Source organism: Sturnus vulgaris, chromosome 8, assembly GCF_052056855.1.
Source record: "Sturnus vulgaris isolate bStuVul1 chromosome 8, bStuVul1.hap1, whole genome shotgun sequence".
NCBI classification, from domain to species: Eukaryota; Metazoa; Chordata; class Aves; order Passeriformes; family Sturnidae; genus Sturnus; species Sturnus vulgaris.
Window position 1 is genome coordinate 12,706,853 of NC_142250.1, and position 21,198 is coordinate 12,728,050.

A 21,198-nucleotide genomic window follows, 5' to 3' on the forward strand; every position below is an offset into this window, starting at 1 on the left:
AAAAATTGACCTATTTTAAAATCATGGAACAGGGAAGACATCTGTCATTCAGAATACATGTTCCCTCCACTCAAACTTATTATTCTATTAGAATTTCAAAGTACCAGAAAATGATCTAAAGTGAAGAGAGGCAATTAGAAAAAAATAACAGCTGTATAACTATTAAAAAAATACCACCTTTTTCTTGGCTGAAAATGGAGACCTATTATACCCATGAACACAAATTTCCAAAGTGAGAGTGTAGTGGTATGTATATCCCAAAGAAGGGACATAAAACCAAGGAGCAGGTGAATTAGAGTGAATTAAGGGCCTATATGTCGAGGAGAGGAGAGGACAGTATGGTTTAGCCTCCTGTCTCTGTGATGTCTGGGGCCCACGTCAGACAAATCCAGCAGCTGAAAATCCAATGTATGGTAAAGGAAAGGAAGCACAGAACGGGCAAAACACGGGAACCATAGCAGAGCATCGCTGGCATTCTCTCCCCATGAAGACTTTGAAGGAAAAAACCATCAGGAGACTGTTCTGACTGCTCCTCAGCCAGCACACTGGCTGTGTATTTGGAGACAGAGCTTTCCTGTGGTCATGGCGAGGCACAGTGAGCTGGCAGGAAGCCCTGAAGGGGCTCATTGGAAGGGCTGACCACACAAACCCTTCCCCTCGAGCACCATGCAGGATTTTCAGATATTTTATCCCCACTGAGTAACAGAAAATACACTCTTATTGTGTGAGGCTATTTAAAAATTAGTCAGTAAAATGCAGCGATCATGTGAAAATTCTGTCTTGAGTTGCTTGAGGAACTCGAGCATTGCTAAAAATGAAATAAGTCTTCAAACTCTTCCTCACAAAATCAGGAATGACTCAGAAGAGAGTGGATAACTTGACAACTTTCTACCTGATTGATGCGAGCAAATACAGAAAATTCTACTCCACTGCGGCCACTTAAAAGATCACAGAACACAGCAAATGGAAAAATGTGATTGTATTCTTGTAGTCTATTATTTTGTTGTTTCTAGCAGCAACAGCTGCTTCTTGGAACAGCAAGAAAAGGATATCAGGCAATCAGTTTTGACTCAGTTCTCACAGAAAAACAGAAACGAATTCAAAACATGAGAGTATGATACAGCTTAGTTACAGAAAAGGGAGATGACAAGAAAAACCCACAGCCATTTCAAACAGCAGGTAAAGCTTTTCAAAAGATTCTGGAAGTTGGAAAAGAAGAAGAAGGAAGGAAATTGAATGGAAGGAGGAAAGCCTAACAATATAAAATATAAGCATTTCAAATAACATTGTAATATAACCCAGAAGGGTATGGACTTCTTCCTCTCCCTGAAAGCAAGAGAACACGGCAGGGGAAGAAAGCAAATGAAATGAAAATACATCCGTTCTAAAATGAAATCTGTCCTGAGCAAATGATTCAGAAAACCAAGAGAATTCTAAAAGCTCTTAGGTAAAGGCAATAAATAAAGTATTTAAGTGTATCAGTAACAGGAAGGTTATGAAAGAATCAGAATCTTCTACTAAAAGATCATCAATTATGGATACTGCAGATAAATTACTTCTGTGCATTGATCTTTACTGCAAAATATGACAGAGAAACATCTCCTACAAACTTTATATTTCCAGTAGCAACCACTTATAGAGAAAATGAAGCACTTACAGAAAAGAAGCATCACAGAAAGATTCTAGAAGATTACTTTTTAAAGCTCATTGCAAATTCTAGGGCACTTGCCAAAAAATAAAATATAATCTGATAAAAAACCCAAAACCATAACAAAAAAAATAAAAAACAGATGTGAGATTATGCCTCTGACTCTCACAAAGGTGGGCCAAGATATCTCAAATATTTCTCTTTCCAAAGAGTTTCATGAGATTGTCTTAAAGTAGAAAAGATCCATAAGAATTAAGCAAGCTTTGAATATAATCGAGTTATTATCTGCTTAATAGGAAACAAGTATCATATTTATATTTTGCAGTTGCCTACATCACATTTTTTTCATCCGAATCAGCAGGTGACAGAGAAATGAAAACTGAGGAGAGACACCTGGAACTTGTCAAGAAACAAACAAAAGACAATGCCATCACTGAAGTTCTGCAGTTATTTTAAAAGACATTCCGAATTCAGAATTCTTTTTTATCACATAGAATTTCCAAAGACAGGGCTGCCCTTCATGATAATTTTTGTTTCAAAAACAGCATTTTGGATTAAATATTACTAAAAGGATAAAAGAATGATGTGAGAACAACCTTTTGGGGACAATTCTCTGTTCATAACAGCTTTTCAACAAGGTTACAGAGTGGAGGGACACAGCACACTCAGGTGATGAGGATGGTGACAATAAAATGTTCATTCAACACAGACTGCAGAAGCAGCATGGACAAAACAACAGGCTCAAGTGGCTAGGAAATCTTTTTATTTGGGAAATTGAAAAGATGTGCTGAAATATCCTGCCATATGTGGAATTCTTTCTCTAGCCCATATTAATTCTTTCTCTTTGGCAGTACCACCCATTCCAGGTGAATCCCTGGGAGAAACACCACAGGATCCTGTGCTGGAGAGCACAACAGGAATTGTTCCCAGACTGTATCACCTGAGGATGGGCACAGCACATCATCGTGGGGCAATTTCCTTCTTAGCTCTTCAATAATTCACTTGCTGGCAGGAGTCTTATCATAGTAAATTAGGCCTAAGAGAAAGCACACTAAATATTCACAATACAAACAGTTCCACTGGCTTTTCCAATCTCCTGAGCTTCTAAATCTGTCTCTCTCATTTCCTCTCAGCATACGACCTCAGCTCCTACCTCCACTGTCCTGCTCTCTGGGTATTTCTGGAAGAGCTTAACTGAACAGCAGCAAAGAAGAACCAGCACAGAACAAACACTGAAAACAGCATTCACAATTTCATTGCACCAGCAAAGCACAGTAGCATAGCAAACATAAAAAAATTAAATGAGGAAAGACAACTCCTGTTAGGTTTATTATGTACATACCCTCCAAATAATTCATCACTTGGGAAGAGCTATTACATGTCCCTATTTAAAAGGTTCTACAGAACCCATCAATAAAACTTCTCTATAGTTATGAAGGCCTATGCTTTGAGAAGCTAAGATTTGAAAAGCACATATAGGAAAATATTTTAGATTTCACACCTATTCCAAGTTGAAGCCCAGTTAATTTTTAGGATGTACAGTACGAAATCCTTCTTTGATCGCAGCCTGATTTCATGTAAAAGCTCCAAATATACCATGTGTTGGTTTTTTAACAAATCTATCTAAAGATCCACAAATGACCCTCTCTCAGTGATGCCCTCCCCAGTGACTATCCACACTAGTCACACAATCTGCTGCTCAGCTCTAGGAGAAGTCAGCCCTTGGTAAAGTTGCCCATCATTTACAGAAAGAGTACCTCGGACTTTGGAGAATTGTAAATTTTTTTTTGCAAATCAAGACTGACAGAACCACTGGGAGTCATGCAAAATATAAAACACAAGAACGCTGACAAAACCCTTCTACACAAATACCAGCCCACCATTCAGTAAAAGGGGCCAGGCACGACTGTTCCAGGCTGGTGGAATTCCAGCAGGACCAACATCAGGCCAGGGGCAGGCTTCAGTGGGGTCAGCTACCTGCAGGAAACCCCATGGCTGCCTGGGAACAGGTATCCCACCTGGTGGGGTACAGAGCAAATACTCTGCTCATAAAAAGGATGCCAACCTCACTGATAATATCACACATCTCTTCAGTTGTTACACCTCCTTGTTTCCATTTCATTATCCTATTTGCAACTGAAATATTCCCAGCTCTCCATTCCAAACAGCAGATTGTGCCACTTAATGGCAATTAAATGCCCTCAAGGCATTAAAAGGGCTATTATCAAAACATGTTTTACAAGCACCGGTGTAAATCATTTCATACAGGCTTTGAAATTCATAATGAGTGAGTCTTCAATGAGAACGTGCATGTTGGGGTCGTACATCTAGGTGTTAATACAATATTTATCCTCTGTAATAACTAGTGATATGAAACCTTTCTCTAAAATACTGAGTACATGAACATTTTAAGATGTTAAACAGTTTCTTGCCCACCACAAGTAAGTTTCCCTGCTACAGACATTGTTTTTAAATTTTAAGCCTCACAGTGGGAAAAATAAGCAAATAAGACACTTAGCAAGCTTACCTATTTACACTTGAAACCCAAGCATATCAGTAGTTCAAGTTATGAAAAACTTTTCAGCTAACTTAAAAAAACCCCAAACAATTCAAACTTTTCTTGTCACTGGAATCTTACTACTGGAAGGAGGTCAAAAGATAGACAGTAATAAAACCATTTGCCAATTTTTCTCCAGTTGTCTTGGTAGATTTATTACATCTCCCATAAAACTTGTCTCATTCTCCATCTGAGATTCCCTCTAATAAATGCATTTTTATTGTTAGATTTTTTAAATTTTTTTTTAGAGAACAGCATAGTTACACTTCATAAAAGTCAACTGTGAGCAAATGCAGAAAAACAGACTAGGCTAAGCAAGTCACTCCTTTGTAACTGTTTATTTTAAATGTTAGCTAGAGCCCACTTATTCTCACTTATCTCATTGGGTTTGGATTTGGATTAGGATCCCACCTACTCAGAGAGCATTTTGACTCTATCTATAGAAGACTACACCATACTGAAAGTGTTTCTTCCTTTTGATGTGAGATATGGCAACAATAACACTTTGGTTCTAAAATATAACAAGACAGTAATATAAAACATAGTAGTTACTAAAATCCCCAGTGACAAGGGGGACAAAGTCAAGGTAAAAAGATTTAAATGGTGTTGTCATAATGGCAGGCTTTGGCCTAATGAGTGTCCCAAATTCAAACCTGATTCCACTCACTGCTGGACAAAAATAAAGAATTACTAACTAGAGTAAGTGGCTTGCTAGGGTGTCTCACAGACAGCCCTGTCATCTGGGGACAGATCTTGGCTATATTTGGAGATATATTTTTAAATCACCCCAAAAAAATAGATGCTTCTGTCCCTTCCTCTTTAGTATTTAAGTCCAATAGATTTCACTGTCAGAGAATTATTGGAAATCATCAGACTCAAGCAACAGAACAACCAAGGGTATCATGTATTTTCTGAAATTTAAAACAAGACTCGTGAAGTATATTCCCTTCTTATCTTTTGAATATTCATTAATACACACCTCACTTCTCATCTGTACCTCTTCACCATGTCTTTATTTCACAAATAAGAAAGCCTGACCTTGAGGAAAAGGAAGGGACCACTCCTGGTCTCCTAACTTCCAGTAACCAAGAGTCTCAGATCTTTTACTGTCACTGAGGTTTTAACAACTTTTTGGGACGAAGAGCAGACCAATAAGCACATTAAACTAGCGAGAAAGAAGCCATTCTATAGCAGCTGACCATTAGAACAGCTCTACACCGCTAAAGGTGCTTTGTTTTCAGGTGGAAGGGGAAATGGGAAATGGGAAATGTTTCCAGGGGGATGGTGATTTTGTGGAGCAAAGGGCAGAGCTGCAGAGCAGGCAGTGCTTGTTCACACCTGAGCTCTGTCTCCAGAGCAGCATCTCCACCCACGCACTACGAGACTGCTGCTCTGTACCCAGTGGGGAAAGTTACTGCTTTATGTAATGCATGAAATCATTGCAAGGCAGCCAACACAAAGGTGAAATGCTGCTGGATCTCTGCTGTGATGTTTGGGATTTGGGGTTTGCTGGGGCTTTTTTTTAAGTCAGCTTTCTTTCTATAACAACTACTGAAATTGTATGTCATGTCTATTTAATTTAATATCCTCCTGATTTCCTTTATTTATGTTTTGGTTATCCCAACTTCTATTTAGGCAGAACTGAACTTCAGAAGAAATTCATTATGTTTGGACTCCAAATTCCTGTCAATGAAGAGGTCTCATGTAAAACATTCAACCTAGTGCCTATCTGTGATCAATCTTCCTTCTTGCTGTGATTCTTACAGAACTGCTGACCAGCTTACAGCTCCCACTGGATACTCAGTTACACATGAGTTCCTCAGACTCTAATTCTATTCCACAACACAAAAATATAGGAAATTTGTTGTTAAGTAGTATGTGTTAAGAAAAAAGCCCAAGAATCTATGCTGTCATATAGACTGCATTCATAAACAGGATTAAAAATGTGAAAAAAAAATAAGAGAGTGTTACAATTTTAAGGGGTGATTGAAAATTAATCTCTAATTAAATAATTCAAATGTAATGTGTCTAATTAAGTAGATATAATCTTACAGTATCTTCTTAAAAGCATTTTTAAAAAATAAGCTCCCTAATAAACCCACACTGCTTTTAAGCAACCAAAATTCTCAGAGTGTGCAAATAAAACATCTCACGAGAGTTATTAATCTTTTGACCACCTAACATACCTCATCCTCACTGCAGGACTCTACCCACCATCATCTCTTCAGTAACGATTTTTAATGCTATGCCTGCCCAATATACTTTATTTTCTATAGGTACATCACTGACCAGTCAAGTGTTCAGTGAAAATCAGGGCTAAATGTATTTTAATTATTGTAAAATTTAAATAAATATGTGTTCATGGTTCCAAATTATGCACTGTAAACAAACCAGGAATGAGGAGCTTAGTAGCAAAGCTGTGGCTGGCTACGAATCCCCTACATCTGCCAAGGTGACAGAGGAGAGCTTTCCAAATGTATGCAAACACAAGGTGCAATCAAGCCTTGTGGTGGTGTGCCCAAATACTGAAATCCAGTAGGTGCAAGTGATCTTTTCAGCCACCTATAAAATAACAATTACAGTATCAAACTCTTCTCCTCTTGAACATATCACACACTAGCATTTCAGCTTCACATATTCAGATTAAATCCAGCCATCCAAGAACTAAAACTGGAAAAATTCCCTATTGCAGGCAGATACTTCTAAAACCAATTTAAAATATTAAGTTACTGTTCAAGCTTTTCATTTATGACTAAGGTAGGGCTCTGTAAAGCATGTGCTCCAGCTATGGGAAGGTATTAGAAGCACTTCTTTCCCTCTGTGTGTTTGCAGGGAAGAAGGCAGGGCAGCTCATGCTGACAGGGACAAGGCAGAGGTGGCTGTGTCTCCCTGGGCACAGCTCACGCTGTCACCTCCTCTGCCCACCCAGCCCCTTCCTCTCTAAGGCAAGCTGACAGCAAATGCTCAGCCCCCAGCAGAAACGACACTCCGAGTATCCTGTGAATGCTGCGTTTTCTCCCATGGTTTTAGGACGATGAGCATCAAGGTCCTCACAGCTCCGAAGGGAATCAGTGGAGGCAAAGGTGCGAGCTCCTCACAGAGGGAGCAGAAGGAGCCCACATGCACTGTGAAAACCTGCTGCAAAACACAGCCTCAGCCAGAGCAGACTGCACCGTTTTACCCTCATTACCTTGAGATAATCAGGGAATTTAAAAGTGTGGATATTATAAACTTAGAAACAGCATCAATGATTACTTTCACCTGTTAAAGACAGTATAATTTATAAATTGTTATGATTTCCAATCTGTATCTTTCTGACTAAGATTTTTTAAGGATGAAAACTAGTTACAACAAACTTCATTACACTGAGATACAGCTCATAAATAAGCAGCTGACCCTGTGAAATATGTGGTATCCTGTATTATAATAAGTAACAAAATAAAGACAGAAATCTAAAAGCAAAAGAAACACAATCTGCTTAAGGAAAAAGTCATTGCTGTATGCATTTATGCATTACATTTAAGCTTTCTAGTTATTACCGAAAAAAATAAAATACAAAAAAAACTGAGGGGATTGAACTTTTACCACTACGACCATTATGTATCTCGGCCAGAATTCAGGCTAAAGACTAATGTGGTTTAGCTACTTATGAAATAATGATAAAAGTACCTCTACCCTTCTAAATCAGGAGCACTGACACTCATCAGAATAATCTCCTCAGTTAAGTTCCTGAACCCACTGCCCACTGAACCCTAGCAGAGCAAAGCTGGGCAGGAAAATCACCTGTACCAGTTCATCATGCAGCTTATCTCTGAGTTTCTAACAAACCCCTGCTTCTCCTTGTGAATTCACTCATAGATTAAACAAGAAAATTAATTTTCTCTCCACACAACACTACCTTAAAAAAAAAAAACAACAACCTAACAAAGCAACCCCTTTGGAAGACAATTACTGGATTGTTTTAGCAAGTATTATACAATCAATTCCTAGTCTGGGATAGCTTAGTACTACTCTAATGATAACCCACTCACCACTTGTACTGTAATTCACCAGGGGAGAGGAAACAAAGATTCCCCACATTTTTGTTAATATTCAATGGTATTACTCAGCCACTGAGAAGGGCAGTTAGCTACAGCTCTGGGGCACCCTGAGCACACTCCTGGAAATGCCATTTTCCTATGCACTGAGCTGGGAGATATAAATAACCATTAGCCTTGCACAAGGCAGAACAGTTTTCCAGGTTAGAAACACTTTCCAGACTTTCCTGGTTTTGTTAAAATCTTGATTACATTCAGAAGCAGCACAGCAAATTCAGGCTGAACATTTTCAACCTTCCTTGTCAACCACTTGTCACTGCAGTAAAAGTAGACCACCAGCACCCTTCCAGGAGAATAACACACCTTATCTCAATCCTTGCTTTACAAGTTCTGACATCAGTGAGAATACTCGGCTCTGGAAAAGAGGCTATTTGCTATTAATACTAATTTAATGGTTTGCTATTGCACAGTGCTATAGCCCCTCTATCTGGTAACAGCCAGCAATCAAGGCTCAGCTCTTGCTGAACTAGAATCCTGAACTTTTACAGGAATGATGCTGTGAAAAGAACACTGTAAAGTTTATTTCATAATTTTGGTTTCAGAAAAAAACTAGATCTTAAAATACATCTTGCCATCCCTAATGTTTTAGAAAGCATTTTCTATCTATAAGCTTCATGAAAAAGTCAATTTTGGCATATATCTAGCTGAGAGCATAATATAGAGAAAAACTACAAAACCAGAGACTCTCAAGACTAATTCTCAAGAATATGAAAAACAAAAATCAGGAAATCATTTAAAAGTGATGTGTAAAAAGATTTATGACCTACGTGTGTTGTCACAGTCTACACAGCTAAGCAACTACAGTCCTCCAGAACACAAAGATTTTACTGCAGAACTAATTTCAGGCAAAAGGTAAACAGGATAATGGTGTCTCTTTCAAGGCAATGCTAAGAATACACAGACACAAAAAAAGAAAACGCTCTAATGGAACCTCAGTTCTAATAAGCACATTTAAGTAATTTTGGCAGCTTTTAAAAAGTTGATGTACATTTACTTACACAGGCATGTTTTGTAAGCACTGCAATCTAAGACAGACTAACACATTATCACACAGATGTTCACATAAATTGGCCCTGATTCTGCATATCCACAACTCTACAAAACAGAAAATGCATCACTAGCACACCCTAAACGGGGCCTATCATGTTTGCAAAACTTGGCCATACAGCAATCTCATTATAAAAAATGAAAGACTATCAACTACTTTGTCCAGCACAACATCTACTGGAATACTACCAGGATATTTTTTCTTCAATGCTTTACTATAAGAGTTACAAAATGCCTCTGTGAAAGGCCTGAATTTTCATACAAGCTAAAATATTAATTAATTGTTCTACAAAGAGCACCTACCACATTGCACTGCTAACGTGCATCTTTCCTGTAAGAGGAAAACACAAGTGGCAGGCGGGGATGGGACACAACTGTAGGACCCTTAGAATTGCCAAGAGATTTAAAAGAAAAAGAAAAGCCATAAACCCAAAAACCAACAGACAAAAAGATGTTAAAGTAAAAAGAGGAGACTTTGCAGGTTTCTGGGTTGATTTTAGAGTGGCCAAAGCAGAATTCAATTCCAAAGCAAAGTTTCAGTTTATCTTTTTATCCAGTTATGTTTTTATTGAACAGCCAGTGAGCCTTTTCCACTCTACCTGAGCTTTCTCCAAATGCTTAACTCCTGCAAAAATAAAAAAATAAAATCACTCTGAGGAAAAAACGTAAATCAATTTGGACTTAAAAATTGGTTGCTCAACATAATATGAAGTGAATTATCTTTGAAGCTGAATAGTTTATCTCCTACAGTCAAGCAGTCAACATATCCACAGCAAAAAAAAAGAGAAAGATATCAGGAACAATGTGTTGTAAAAAAAGACCTGAAAGTCGAAGAATCCTCCTATTTAAATGCTACATGAGAAACACAGCTTTGGAAATGCAAAATAATGGTCTTAGAGGATGGAAATGACAGGGTACTGGAAGAATTATTTTATCTGTATTTTTTAAACATTACTAGAGTAATATTGAGTAAATTGAAAAACAGAAACAACCATTTAAAAAGTTAGCAATAAGCACTTAGTTAATCTATTTTTCTCTGCTACCTCCAAAATTCACCAGGAAGAGTTGATCCAATTAGGCATTTCTTCCGTGAAAAGGACATGGAAATTTATAAGTGCAGTTGCTATTTTAATTTTCCTCGTGGCTGCTTTATTCAATTTTTTCCTCTTGAAGGCATTCTACCAAGGAACCCCAGAAACCTGTGTGACAGAAAGTACAAACCCATTCAAAAAGCACTTGCCCACTCGTGTGCAATTATTTCCCCTGTGCCACTTCGAAGTTCACCCTCTGTCTTGTCCAGGTTGGAAATGCCCTCTCTCCACCCTCAGGGAGCTCCTTTCCCCCTCTCACTTTACTCAGATTGAGACTGGATATAGATAGGAGGGGGAAGGGGAAAGGAAGAAAGCAGGTTCATGAGCTGTCCACCTTGGAAATTCAGTTGAGCCATGAGAAAACACAGGCTCAGTTTTGATCTGAAGCAGGGCTGTCTCATTAAATGACTCTTCCAACTTTCACCATTATTGAGCCAAGAACTGAGTCTCTTGGAGGAAGAAAACATCTCCATAACACAAGTATTTCATTGTTTCTCCTGTGTTTTGTTTACTCTTATGATGCAAAATAATAATAAAAAAGTGCTTAATAGTAACAGTGACTACAAAGCCCTTCTACACATCAGAACCTGAAAGAGACTTCCAAATTAAACAGATGCACTTCAGTTTGGCATTCAGTCCAACTAGCTCCAGTGAAACCTCTGGGTGTCTTTTATGAACCACTCTGACTGGACAAGCAGCAGAACCAAAGCAGCCAAAGATGGGTCCTGGGGTTGCTACAGGCTTTGGGATCCCGATCCTCCTCAAAAACTGGCACTGTGCAAATGCACAAATCCATGCTCCTATTTTGTGTGCACACACATGGTGCACGGTATTGCAAAGTTGTTCAAACACAAAGAAGCTCAAAAAGAAACCACCAGGCTCGGAGACAAATAAGCCTCTGCTTTTAACCAATTTATTTATATATGCTTGTGACCAAGTCTTCCCACATGATTTTACTAGGCACTTTTCCTTGTGCAGTTTGTTTCCAAAACAATCACAGGAGAAATCAACAAAACCAAACACTGGTAGTTTCAGGTACTTCCTGAAAACCATATGGGCTAAAATGAAGAAAAAAAAAAATGAAAACCATATGAAACTGAAAGTCAAGGCCAAATCCAAAACAATCCATGTGTTTACTGGTTTACTGGGCTTTGCATTCAAAGCAATGAGTCATATGATAAATGCACTGTGCAACACTAGACACAATACTGTAGAGACAGGTCTTTTGCTTTAATTTTTAATTTCCATTTTCTGTGGGTTTAGATAAACCATCAACATTACTTTAGCATAATCCTTTGCAATGAATCAATACTCTAATTTAATAATGGTATTCTGTTGTCAACATATATCACATAATGTCCTTGTATAAATGCGAAAAAAAAACAAAAAAAACCAGCCAAATAAAATGCAAGGCTCTGCTTTCACCAGTGATCACAGGCTAAATCAATGTAATGATAAACTCTACAGTCCCCAGAAGAATTTCCATCAGGGTTAAAAATCAGCATGGAATACTTTCAGCCATATCCCTCCCACTCATCATGCCAGTGCTGTGCAAGCTCTTCTAGGTCATAAGATTCCAACGATCACTTTAATGAAGGGAAGAGAGAAGAAATATATCTGAGTAAAATCAATGTACATATGTGAGTGGGTCTTATTTGAATATTCCACTTCTTCATGAATTCAGTGATAGCTGCTCTAGTCCCTAACTATAAAGAAGATTAAAAATGGAAAACTGAATTAAGTCCTGTGTCCTCCAACTTAACTGAAACATGTAAAATATGAAAAATAAAATAAATTACAATAACTTTCACTTCGGTGATGTGGGTGCACATCTGTTTGTTATTTTTACCTTGATGGTAGGTAGCCTTCCCGTCAACAAGCATCTAAGATGGGAAACACAAATCCACAAATCATGCCTGTGGTACTAACTGAAGGTATGTGAATAGAAAGTAAGTGAGAACAAAGAAGAAGCAAACGCTCTTAAAACTCCCAGGTGTTGGCCTCGGTATTATTTTCTCTTTTGATTCAACAGCTTTTGAAGCATTTTGGATTGGTAGATAACTGGCATATTAATCTCAGCTAATGCCAGAGGCACGTGCTCCGCAGCCACGTGTGCTCCCCTGGATTCAGTGACAGCTCACGCTCGTCATGCGAGCGTTCGCGATCCATGTCATCTGCTGGCAGAATGCTTCAGAGCTCTGGGAAGAGTAGGTCTGGTTTTACTACGGTTTGGCACCTCCCACAACACCCTCCAGTTGGTGAAAACCCCGCAGTTCCATCTAAGTGTCATCCTTAATGTGAAAAAGATATTTGAGTCAGTGCAAAATAAAACAAACAGCTTTTACCAAAATGTCAGTGCTGGTAGCAGTGCATCTGCCAGATGCTTGTTACTTGAACCCATGCTGTGCATAACAATCAGTCATAGATATGACGAGGATGAACGACTGGACCAGAAAATCTTTAGCAGGAAATCAAAGTATACTCAGACTCACAAAAAAGAGGTTGCAATTGGACTTCACGGGATATATTGATTAAGTGCTCTGTAACATCTCTTTTCTTGGTTACTATGCATTAGTTGAGCCCCACCTGCCTCACCTCAGTTCTCTGCATTAGCCTTTGGTCATCTGAACACAAGAGAAACCACAGTGCTATTTCACAGCTGAATTCACACAGGAATTCTTTTAAGTACAGTATCTCAATTCGAGGATAATAACATTACTGAAGAACCCAGAATACCATGAAAAATGCATATTGGAAAAATCAGGGCATGACTTTTTAGAAATGAAACCAATGGCTTGATAAAAATAAAACCTCACTAGCATGTTCCAGTCTGTTGGTTGATTTTTTTCATGTACAGGCTGGACTATCCTTCTAAATCAGTGATTGACTTTTACACTGAGTACTGGACAAAGAGGCTTAGGCTGAAAAGGCACAGTCCATACGTGATCATGGAAAACACACGCAGGCAGCACAAGATACAGAGAGAGATCTGATGAGTAAGTGGCTTTTGCTTAGTCAGAACCTGAAGGATCTTCATCAAGAACTTTCAAAACAGCTAACAGATAGCTTGACTTTGAGTGAAACACAACCAAGAATTATTGTCATTATGCACACCCACAAAAAAAGAGATTTCACAACATCTCCTCAGATGAATACACACACAGAGAAAAGGCTTTACCAACACTTATTCAGGTGGGCAATCATCCGGCTTTCTGGAGAAATAACTCCTGGTTTGCCTCCCGTTTTCCTAAGTCCTGTTTTCAGCCCATTTTAAAACGTCAGAACAATTAAATAAACTACAATACAAACCAGTATAAATAAAGATAGCTGCTTCTTTTCTTAAAGACCTGTGAAATGCTAAATAACCTATGACTCCTCCCCACATATGTGCCTTGCCAAGCCAGAGGATGACACAAGGGCATGCACTGTTTTGAAGGCTGGGGCATGAGATTCCTCATGTCAGATTTGTATTCACAGGGTACAACAGGATCCATGACTTTCATTTCAATAGCAGCTGGAACAACGGGCACAGAAGGAACATGAAGCTCGACGTGGAAAATTAGGATGAATTTGTTTTTTAAAAAAAAAAATCCCTTTCTTACAGAGAGCTGTGAATGGCAGACACAGATACTTGCTTTGGGGTCACACCATGTCATCAGTTCACAGCACAAAGACTGCATTTCTCCTTTCTCTCCCCTCAGTGGATATTGCAGCCTCAAAGAATTTTACATGTATCCTTAGAGATGCTTATATGTATCAGGAGAGTACAGCTGTAGGCTTTAAAAAAATGGTCATATGCCCTACAAATTCAAATCCTTTTTTATGTAATCTATTTAATCTTCCATTAATGATAATCTCTGCTATCAATGTGCCCAAACAGGGTCAATTTCTGCTGGATTTGCACTTCTTGCATTTCCATCCTATAACTGAGCTGCATTTAATGAAGGGAAACACCCTGCTGTAAAAGGTATTAAAAAGCAGCCTCCCAAAAACAAAAAAATAGTCAGGAAGCTCTGCAACTGCCAGGAATGTTTCAAGATTGTGGTTTTTCTTCTTCCTTTGTGTGTCTTGCATGGAGGAGAGTCCTGCCAGCTGAACATTATTTATTAATCAGAATATTCCTGCCTTCTATACCTTGTAAGGAGACAGCCTAGAGGGGCAGAAATTGCTGTGGATTTCTCTTACATACGAGATAGAAAGGGGAGAAAGGAAGAGATCGCAAGGGAGCATTTAGACCCTTACAGATCCCACCTAGCAAGCCCAGGCAGATACAGACACAGATCACAGCAGTTTGAAGAGCCATGTAGCATACCTGGCTCACACAAGGATTGAATACAGACATTTGAGCTGAAAATCTGACTTCATTTGATGCTTTGTTTTTAAGAAGTGCCCTATACAGCTCCATACACCTCAGTGAAACAGGGTGTGTTGAGCTCCACAAAAGATGTTCCTTCTGGTAACTTCTAAACTACGATACATTGTACCTACAGAACGTGCAGGCTCGGACACACCTGTAAGGGCTGCTTCTCCCTCAATTACTGTGGCAGACAGAGGCGAAACAAGTTATTGCCTCGTTAGTTCTGATTTAGTGATAGCTTCATTCGTAATCATTCCCAGCCATCCGCCACCTGCACACCCACCCACCCACACATACACATCCAGTTCGCTGTCCTCCCAGTTCTGTCAATTCAAAACAGCAGTTTGCACTGCCTATCCTCTCTGACCCAGTGCTTATCAACAAATAGATTTAATAGACAAAATAAAGTTCATAGTGCTTTCCAACAAAATCCCCCAGCAGAACAGCCTACATCAGCATACAAAAGGGGAGCCCTGGGCTGTAAAAGCTTTGGATTCAATTGAACGGAGGTTCCCAGCAGTAGCAACTAAGAGTTAATGGAGGACACCCGGCTTTTCACTTCCTCTACTGCATCCAAAAAAGCGCAGAAGAATACTATAATACAGTATAATTGAGCATTTCACTAAATAGCATCGCACATTAGTTGCTTTGGCAAGGATTGCATTTGTCCTAAGTAACCTTTATGAAAAGCTGAAAGTTGATGCACCCAGACCAAATGAATTTTCAGCTTTAGCCCCAAGCCTTAGGTTCGTGTTTGGGAAGGTGGGAAGAGCCAGCCACCGAGCATCAATCGGAGAACTAGCCCCCTCCTCTGCTTAAAAAAAAAATAGTCAGTTACGGCAGCTCGGTGCTGTGGCTACACACGGGAGCCGGCAAAGCGCTGGGATGGGTCTGCATGTCCGCGGGGTGCCCCGGGCTCCTTCCCGGCGGAGCTGGCACAGCTCCTTCAGGAGCCGGGCACTGGGACGGACAGAGCATCCCTGCGGAGCCCGCCCTCGTTTCAAGAGAGACGAGTGTGCGGGATCCAAACTCCGTCACCAGCAGAGAAGCACATGCACAATCCAGCCCGCACCTGCTGAAGACCACTCTCTCCACACTGCCCCTTCTGGGGGGTCACCACTGGTCCCTCTCGCTCTGACACCTCCCAGCATCTCCTAAGTACCTTTCGCATACCACCCTGGAAAGGGAAAGGGAGGAGGGGGTCTGCAGCCTTCCTAAAACCACAATGAAAAGCAGTCTCCTCAAATGGCTGCTCCCGCTTCAACATCCATCACACAGGCAGGGAACTTGCCGGGGGCAAAAAGGGGGCGCAAGCAGGGAAGGGAGAAAGAAGCACAAACTTCGGAGCTCTCCGGCCTCCCGCACGGGAACGACACCTCGGGTCGCCTCCGACCGACGCATCGCCCCGGCCCGACCCCGCCGGCGCTCGGACAGCGCCGGGTCCGGACGGGGCGAGGCGCGCACCGGGCGGCCCGAGGGCGCGGGGCGGCCGGCGACACTTACGGGTTTTGGGGGTCGTGCTGGCCTCCGGCGTGGTGGTGGTCGACTCCTGGAAGGGCGACAGGGTCCAGGACGGCGCCGAGTCGTGGACGTAGATCTTGTAGGAGGAGGTAGCGTGTGCCGCAGTGGGCCAGGCGGGCAGCGGCGGGGTGCTGGGGGCGGCGGGCGGCGGCCGGGCGGCGCGGCCGGCGGTGCCGGGGGGGCCGCTGGCGGGCGGTGCCGTGTGCGGCGACACGGGGTGCCGGGCGGCCGTGGGCCGCGGGCCGCCCCGCGCAGGGCCGCGGGTGCCGGGGGGCCGCGGGGGAGCCCGGCTCATGGTGGTGAGGCGGGGGCTGACGCGGCTGGGCGGCCGCGGCGTGGCGGCGGCGGTGGTCTCCGCGCCGCGGGGGGGGGCGGTGGGCTTGGAGAGGAAGAAGGGGTCCTGCCCCACGCCCTTGGCGTCCATCAGCTCGGTGGGGACGTACTCCTTGACGGAGCCCACCACGATCCACTTGAGCAGCATGAGGCTGAGCCCCAGACCGATGAAGCCGATGAAGAGGGGTACCACGCACAGCCACGTCTGCTGCCGGTTCCAGACGATGCAGTCGCTGCAGCGCAGCTCCCGCGGCGGCCCCCCGGCCCCATCCCCGCCCGGGCCCCCCGCCGCAGCCGCCGCCTCCGCCGCCCCGGGCGCCGCGGCGCCGGCAGCCCCCTCGCTCATCCTAGGGGCTGTCCGCAGCGCCGCCGCGGCCCCGGGGCATCAGCGCGCCGCGGCTGCCGGCGGCATGCGGCGGAGGAGAGCGGAGGGGAGCGCGGCGCGGTGCGGAGCGGAGCGGGCGGGCGGGAGGGCGGCGGGAGCGCCCCGCTCAGTCACGCCGCCGGCACGGCATGCCCCGCGCCGCGCCGCGCCGCCCCGCGCAGCCTCCCGCGGCCGCGGAGTCAGCGGGACGGCCGCGCCATCCGCCGGGCGCCCGGCTCTGGCGCTGCTCGCTGCAGACTCGTCGCTCTTCTTCTTGTCCCTCCGCTATAAGGTTTTTCTTTTCTTTTCCTTTTCCCTTTTTTTTTTTTTTTTTTTTTTTTTTCCGGGTAATAAGTCGCAGGGATCAGCCTCCTCGGTTTATTTATTTTTTATCCCAAGCTTGCGGCTCCGGCGACGGGGAGGTACATTCCTTCACATTCACGCACCTTCTCTCGCCTTTCCTCTCCCCTCGGGGCTTGGGGGATCCTTTCTCTCCGTCTTTCTCTCCTTCCTTCCCTCCCCCGCCCGCTCGGCTCCTGCCTATGCCCGGCCGCGGCGCAGCAGCATCCCTCGGCGGCTCCGCGGGGAGGCGGCGGCGCGGCGCAGCGCACCCGCCACTCCGCGGCCCCGCGGCCAACCCGCGCCCGGCGCCGGGCCACGGAGGCCGATCCGCGGGCGGGGCCCGGGGCAGGAGGCACGGCTCGGCTCGGCTCGGCTTCGCGCAGCTCCTCCGCGCCCGCGCTAAGTCCGGCCCGGCATCAAAACTCCGGCGAGGATTCCCGAAAAAAAAAAAAAAAATTAAAAAAAAATTTAAATAATCCACACACACGCAAGAATAAAAATTAAGATGAAATCCTGGAGGGGAGCGGCAATGACCCAGTCGGCAAAAAAATATACGGATCCGGCAAGTAAATGGGCACGGGAAGGCAGCTCCTGCCAAGCTTGCAGCTTGGGCTCGATTGTGTATTCCTCTGGCAGCGCCGCGGAGGCAGGCGAGCGCACCGAGCAAGGCGCCTCCCACCAAAGCCTAATGGTGGTTTCTTAATGCGCACAAGATAAATAAATGATCCAGGCAAACCCCTCGGGAGGGTGTATGCTACGGCAAACGGAGCCTAGGAAAGAAAGGAGAGGAAGGGAAAAGGAAAGAAGAGAAAAAGAAAAGAGAAAGGGGCGGGGGTGCGGGGTGGGGGCGAAGCTCCCGAGCCCATCCTGTGGTAGCGATCCAATAGGCTGGTGCTGCGTGCCAGAAAAGACCTGTGTGCAGGGAGCCGAGAGGGTGGGGACACCTCCGCCAGGGAGCCCAGCGAGCGCCGGGGCTCAGGACAGGGCATCTCCCACGCTGATGCTGTCCGACAGGTATCGACTGGCAGCAGTTTGTTGCTCTCTTTTCTAACGGCATTCGCTAAAGACAAAAAACAAAACCAAAATACAACAACTCACCACACACCTGCAACAAAAAGACAATTCATTCAGCAGCTGGGGAGAAACTGATGGCACAGCCGTATACTGAGGTTGCCAGACAAGTTTGGTATCTTAATTACTCTGGCTTGTTTGGTCTACACCGAAGTTGAATTCCCAAGTTCAATGTAGTCAACAATGGGTGCTTTCTTTTCACTTATTGGACCAACATTTCACCAGCTAGGGTGGTCACTGAAGGGTTAACAGAAGTGTGCCAAAAGTGGTTTAATCTCCATTTTTAAAATTTTAGAAAACGCTGTATAGAATTCTACATATACAGATGTTTTTAGCCCTTTCTTCTGACCTGTTACCTTATTGGTGTCCTTTGGTATTGCTGCACAGGTATCATTTCCTTACTCATGTATTTAAGGGTATTGATATTTCTACAGGATAAGTGAGCGGAAAAGTTGGCAACAATCTGTGAAAAGCATTTTTTCTGTGTATAAAGAGAAAAATAGAGAAAATAAAATATTGCAACTGAAACATACCTGCCTGATATTTTTGTCCAAAATGAATGTTAATACCATTTAAATTATCAATACTACATTAACTAGATATCTAGATTGCTGTCACTTCAAGAACTCCCTCTGGAGTTTGGCACCTTCTTTAAGACAGTTCTGTGCTAACAGCCATCAGGAAGATCTGTGGAAGTGGCTTATCAGGTAAGCGTACTATTTAAACACTTCGAAAAATCCCCCCACTTTGGCACTGGAAAACATGAATTTAGGGGTTTCTATTCCTTTAGTGAAGAGGAAAAAGGATTAGGAGAAAGCATTTAGAAAGAACTACAAATGGATGCCAAATAAGGCAAAAAAAAAGAGAAAGACAGCGAAGGCTTGCAAATCCAGGGAATCTTTTTCACTGATTTTATGGAAATCTGGAAGCAGGTGCTTTTGATCGTGAGTGCCTGTCCTACAAAGTTTTTGCCTTCGTTGTAAGCTTGGAATGTGCTATGTGCTTTGTGTTGCCTGTACAAATGTCCTGTAGCTCCTACCACTTTCATAACCATATTGCAGTTCACTAAGCCCAGTATGAATCACTCTGTCTTCATCCTCAAATAATTTGTACGTGCTTCTTGGATAAACAAAAATGTTTTACAACACTTAGAAGACAGAGAGCTTTTATGACTATGTCCTGAACTCTTTCAGAGTTTCCTAAGTCTCAACTTCTTCCCCCACTAAGATTTTCAAGCTATCAGCTCCTAAATTTTGCAATGGTTCTAATGGAAGACATCAGGATGTGATACCATTAAGATCACTCAAGTGTAGCCATTTCATCATTTAATATTGGAGGACTTCCTGTACTATTAGTAAAGATTTTCAGGCTGCTTTTTTTACAACTTCCCATTCTTATTGAGGATTGACAAACTATTCCTGAAATTGATTATGGAATGCTTTCAATGTGACTTAAATAAGTTAATTACTTAAAAACAGGCATTCAGGCATTACCCTGGTATGTTAAGATTTTACCAATGCACTTTACCAATGTACCAATACTTACCAATGACTATTAGCCTCTAGAAGAAAATTCTTTGATCTAAAAATATGAAATGCATCTTGATACAAGAAGCTTCCCTTAACTTCATAGTAAATGCAAATGTATTTCAAATAGGTTATCTTACAGTTTAAAAAAAAGTCGTTCATCTAGACAGACACCTTAATGAAGGCAATACATGGAAATGTCTTCCTGTAATAACTTAGTCATGAGTTAAAATGTTATGATCTATACAAAAACACAGCCTCTGAATGCTTTTAGGTTATTTCTCTGTCCTTAAAAATTAATATTCAAATCATAATCAGTTCCTCAAATCAGCCCACTCTTGTTAAACTGAATCTGTTCCATGCATTAATTCTAATTTACGTAGGTATTTGGTAGCTCTTACTTGCATTTCTTCCTACTCATTTGTATCATAGCCCAACTCCTTTACTTTTTCTGGAACTATGTTTATCACGATCAGAAAACAATATGTAATTTATTTTTCTTGACTTTTCTTCATAAAATGCAAAGAAATCTGTAGCATCTCCTTGAGGACATCTGTGGATAAAAATGCCTTACCTATGATGGAGTCAGAAGTGGTATTTTCTTAAGCACTGGTGTGGCACAGTTGTAACAAGTATGCTATTTATGCCTGTATCACCTTGTTTGTCACAGGAGGTTCCTCTGGCTGTCAGTGGCTATGGCCCAGCCAATGCTTGTGCTGCAAGGGTGCTGTTCCTGCTGGGCTTCACACGTGCCTACAGCCATTATTTCAAATAATGAAATGCAGTGGGAGAGTTAAGGGAGTTAGATTATTGTTTAACTGTTATCATGGAATCAGATCTAGAAACCTCAGGGTAACTATCCTCAGAAGAGCCAACAAAAAAAGCAGAAATTCAATTTTGTAAAATCAGAGCCATGAAATGGAGCTACATCCATTTCAGCATGTAAACAATATGCATGTGGGATGACTTTATCCCAGTCCTGCATACACACACAGTTAAAAGCCTTTCTTTCCTACCAAGCTTTACAAAACACTGAAGACATTCCTCGTTATCTCCTGTAAGTATTGTCTGAAGTTTTGAGCAACAAAACCTCCACAGTTACTTTGCTTTATGGTGTAATCTGAGAGCATAATCACACTTGAATTTGTGAGTTGCTCCAGCACCCACCTCACCTGCTGTGTTCTGGTACTTCAGCAGGTAGATGTGGTGAATAAAACAGAATTTCCCAAAGGATGCCTGAATTG

The 21,198-nt window shown here is 42.4% G+C and overlaps 1 protein-coding gene across 1 annotated transcript in view; it reads right to left on the bottom strand.

Annotated features, from left to right (window-relative positions):
- The window catches only part of NRG3 (neuregulin 3), a 349,388-nt gene extending 332,391 nt beyond the window's left edge, over positions 1–16,997 (bottom strand). Inside the window, exon 1 of the mRNA XM_014877951.2 lies at positions 16,301–16,997. Within this exon, the coding sequence (XP_014733437.2) occupies positions 16,301–16,997 (697 nt within the window). The remainder of the gene's footprint in view (positions 1–16,300) is intronic.
- Positions 16,998–21,198: the final 4,201 nt, after the last annotated feature.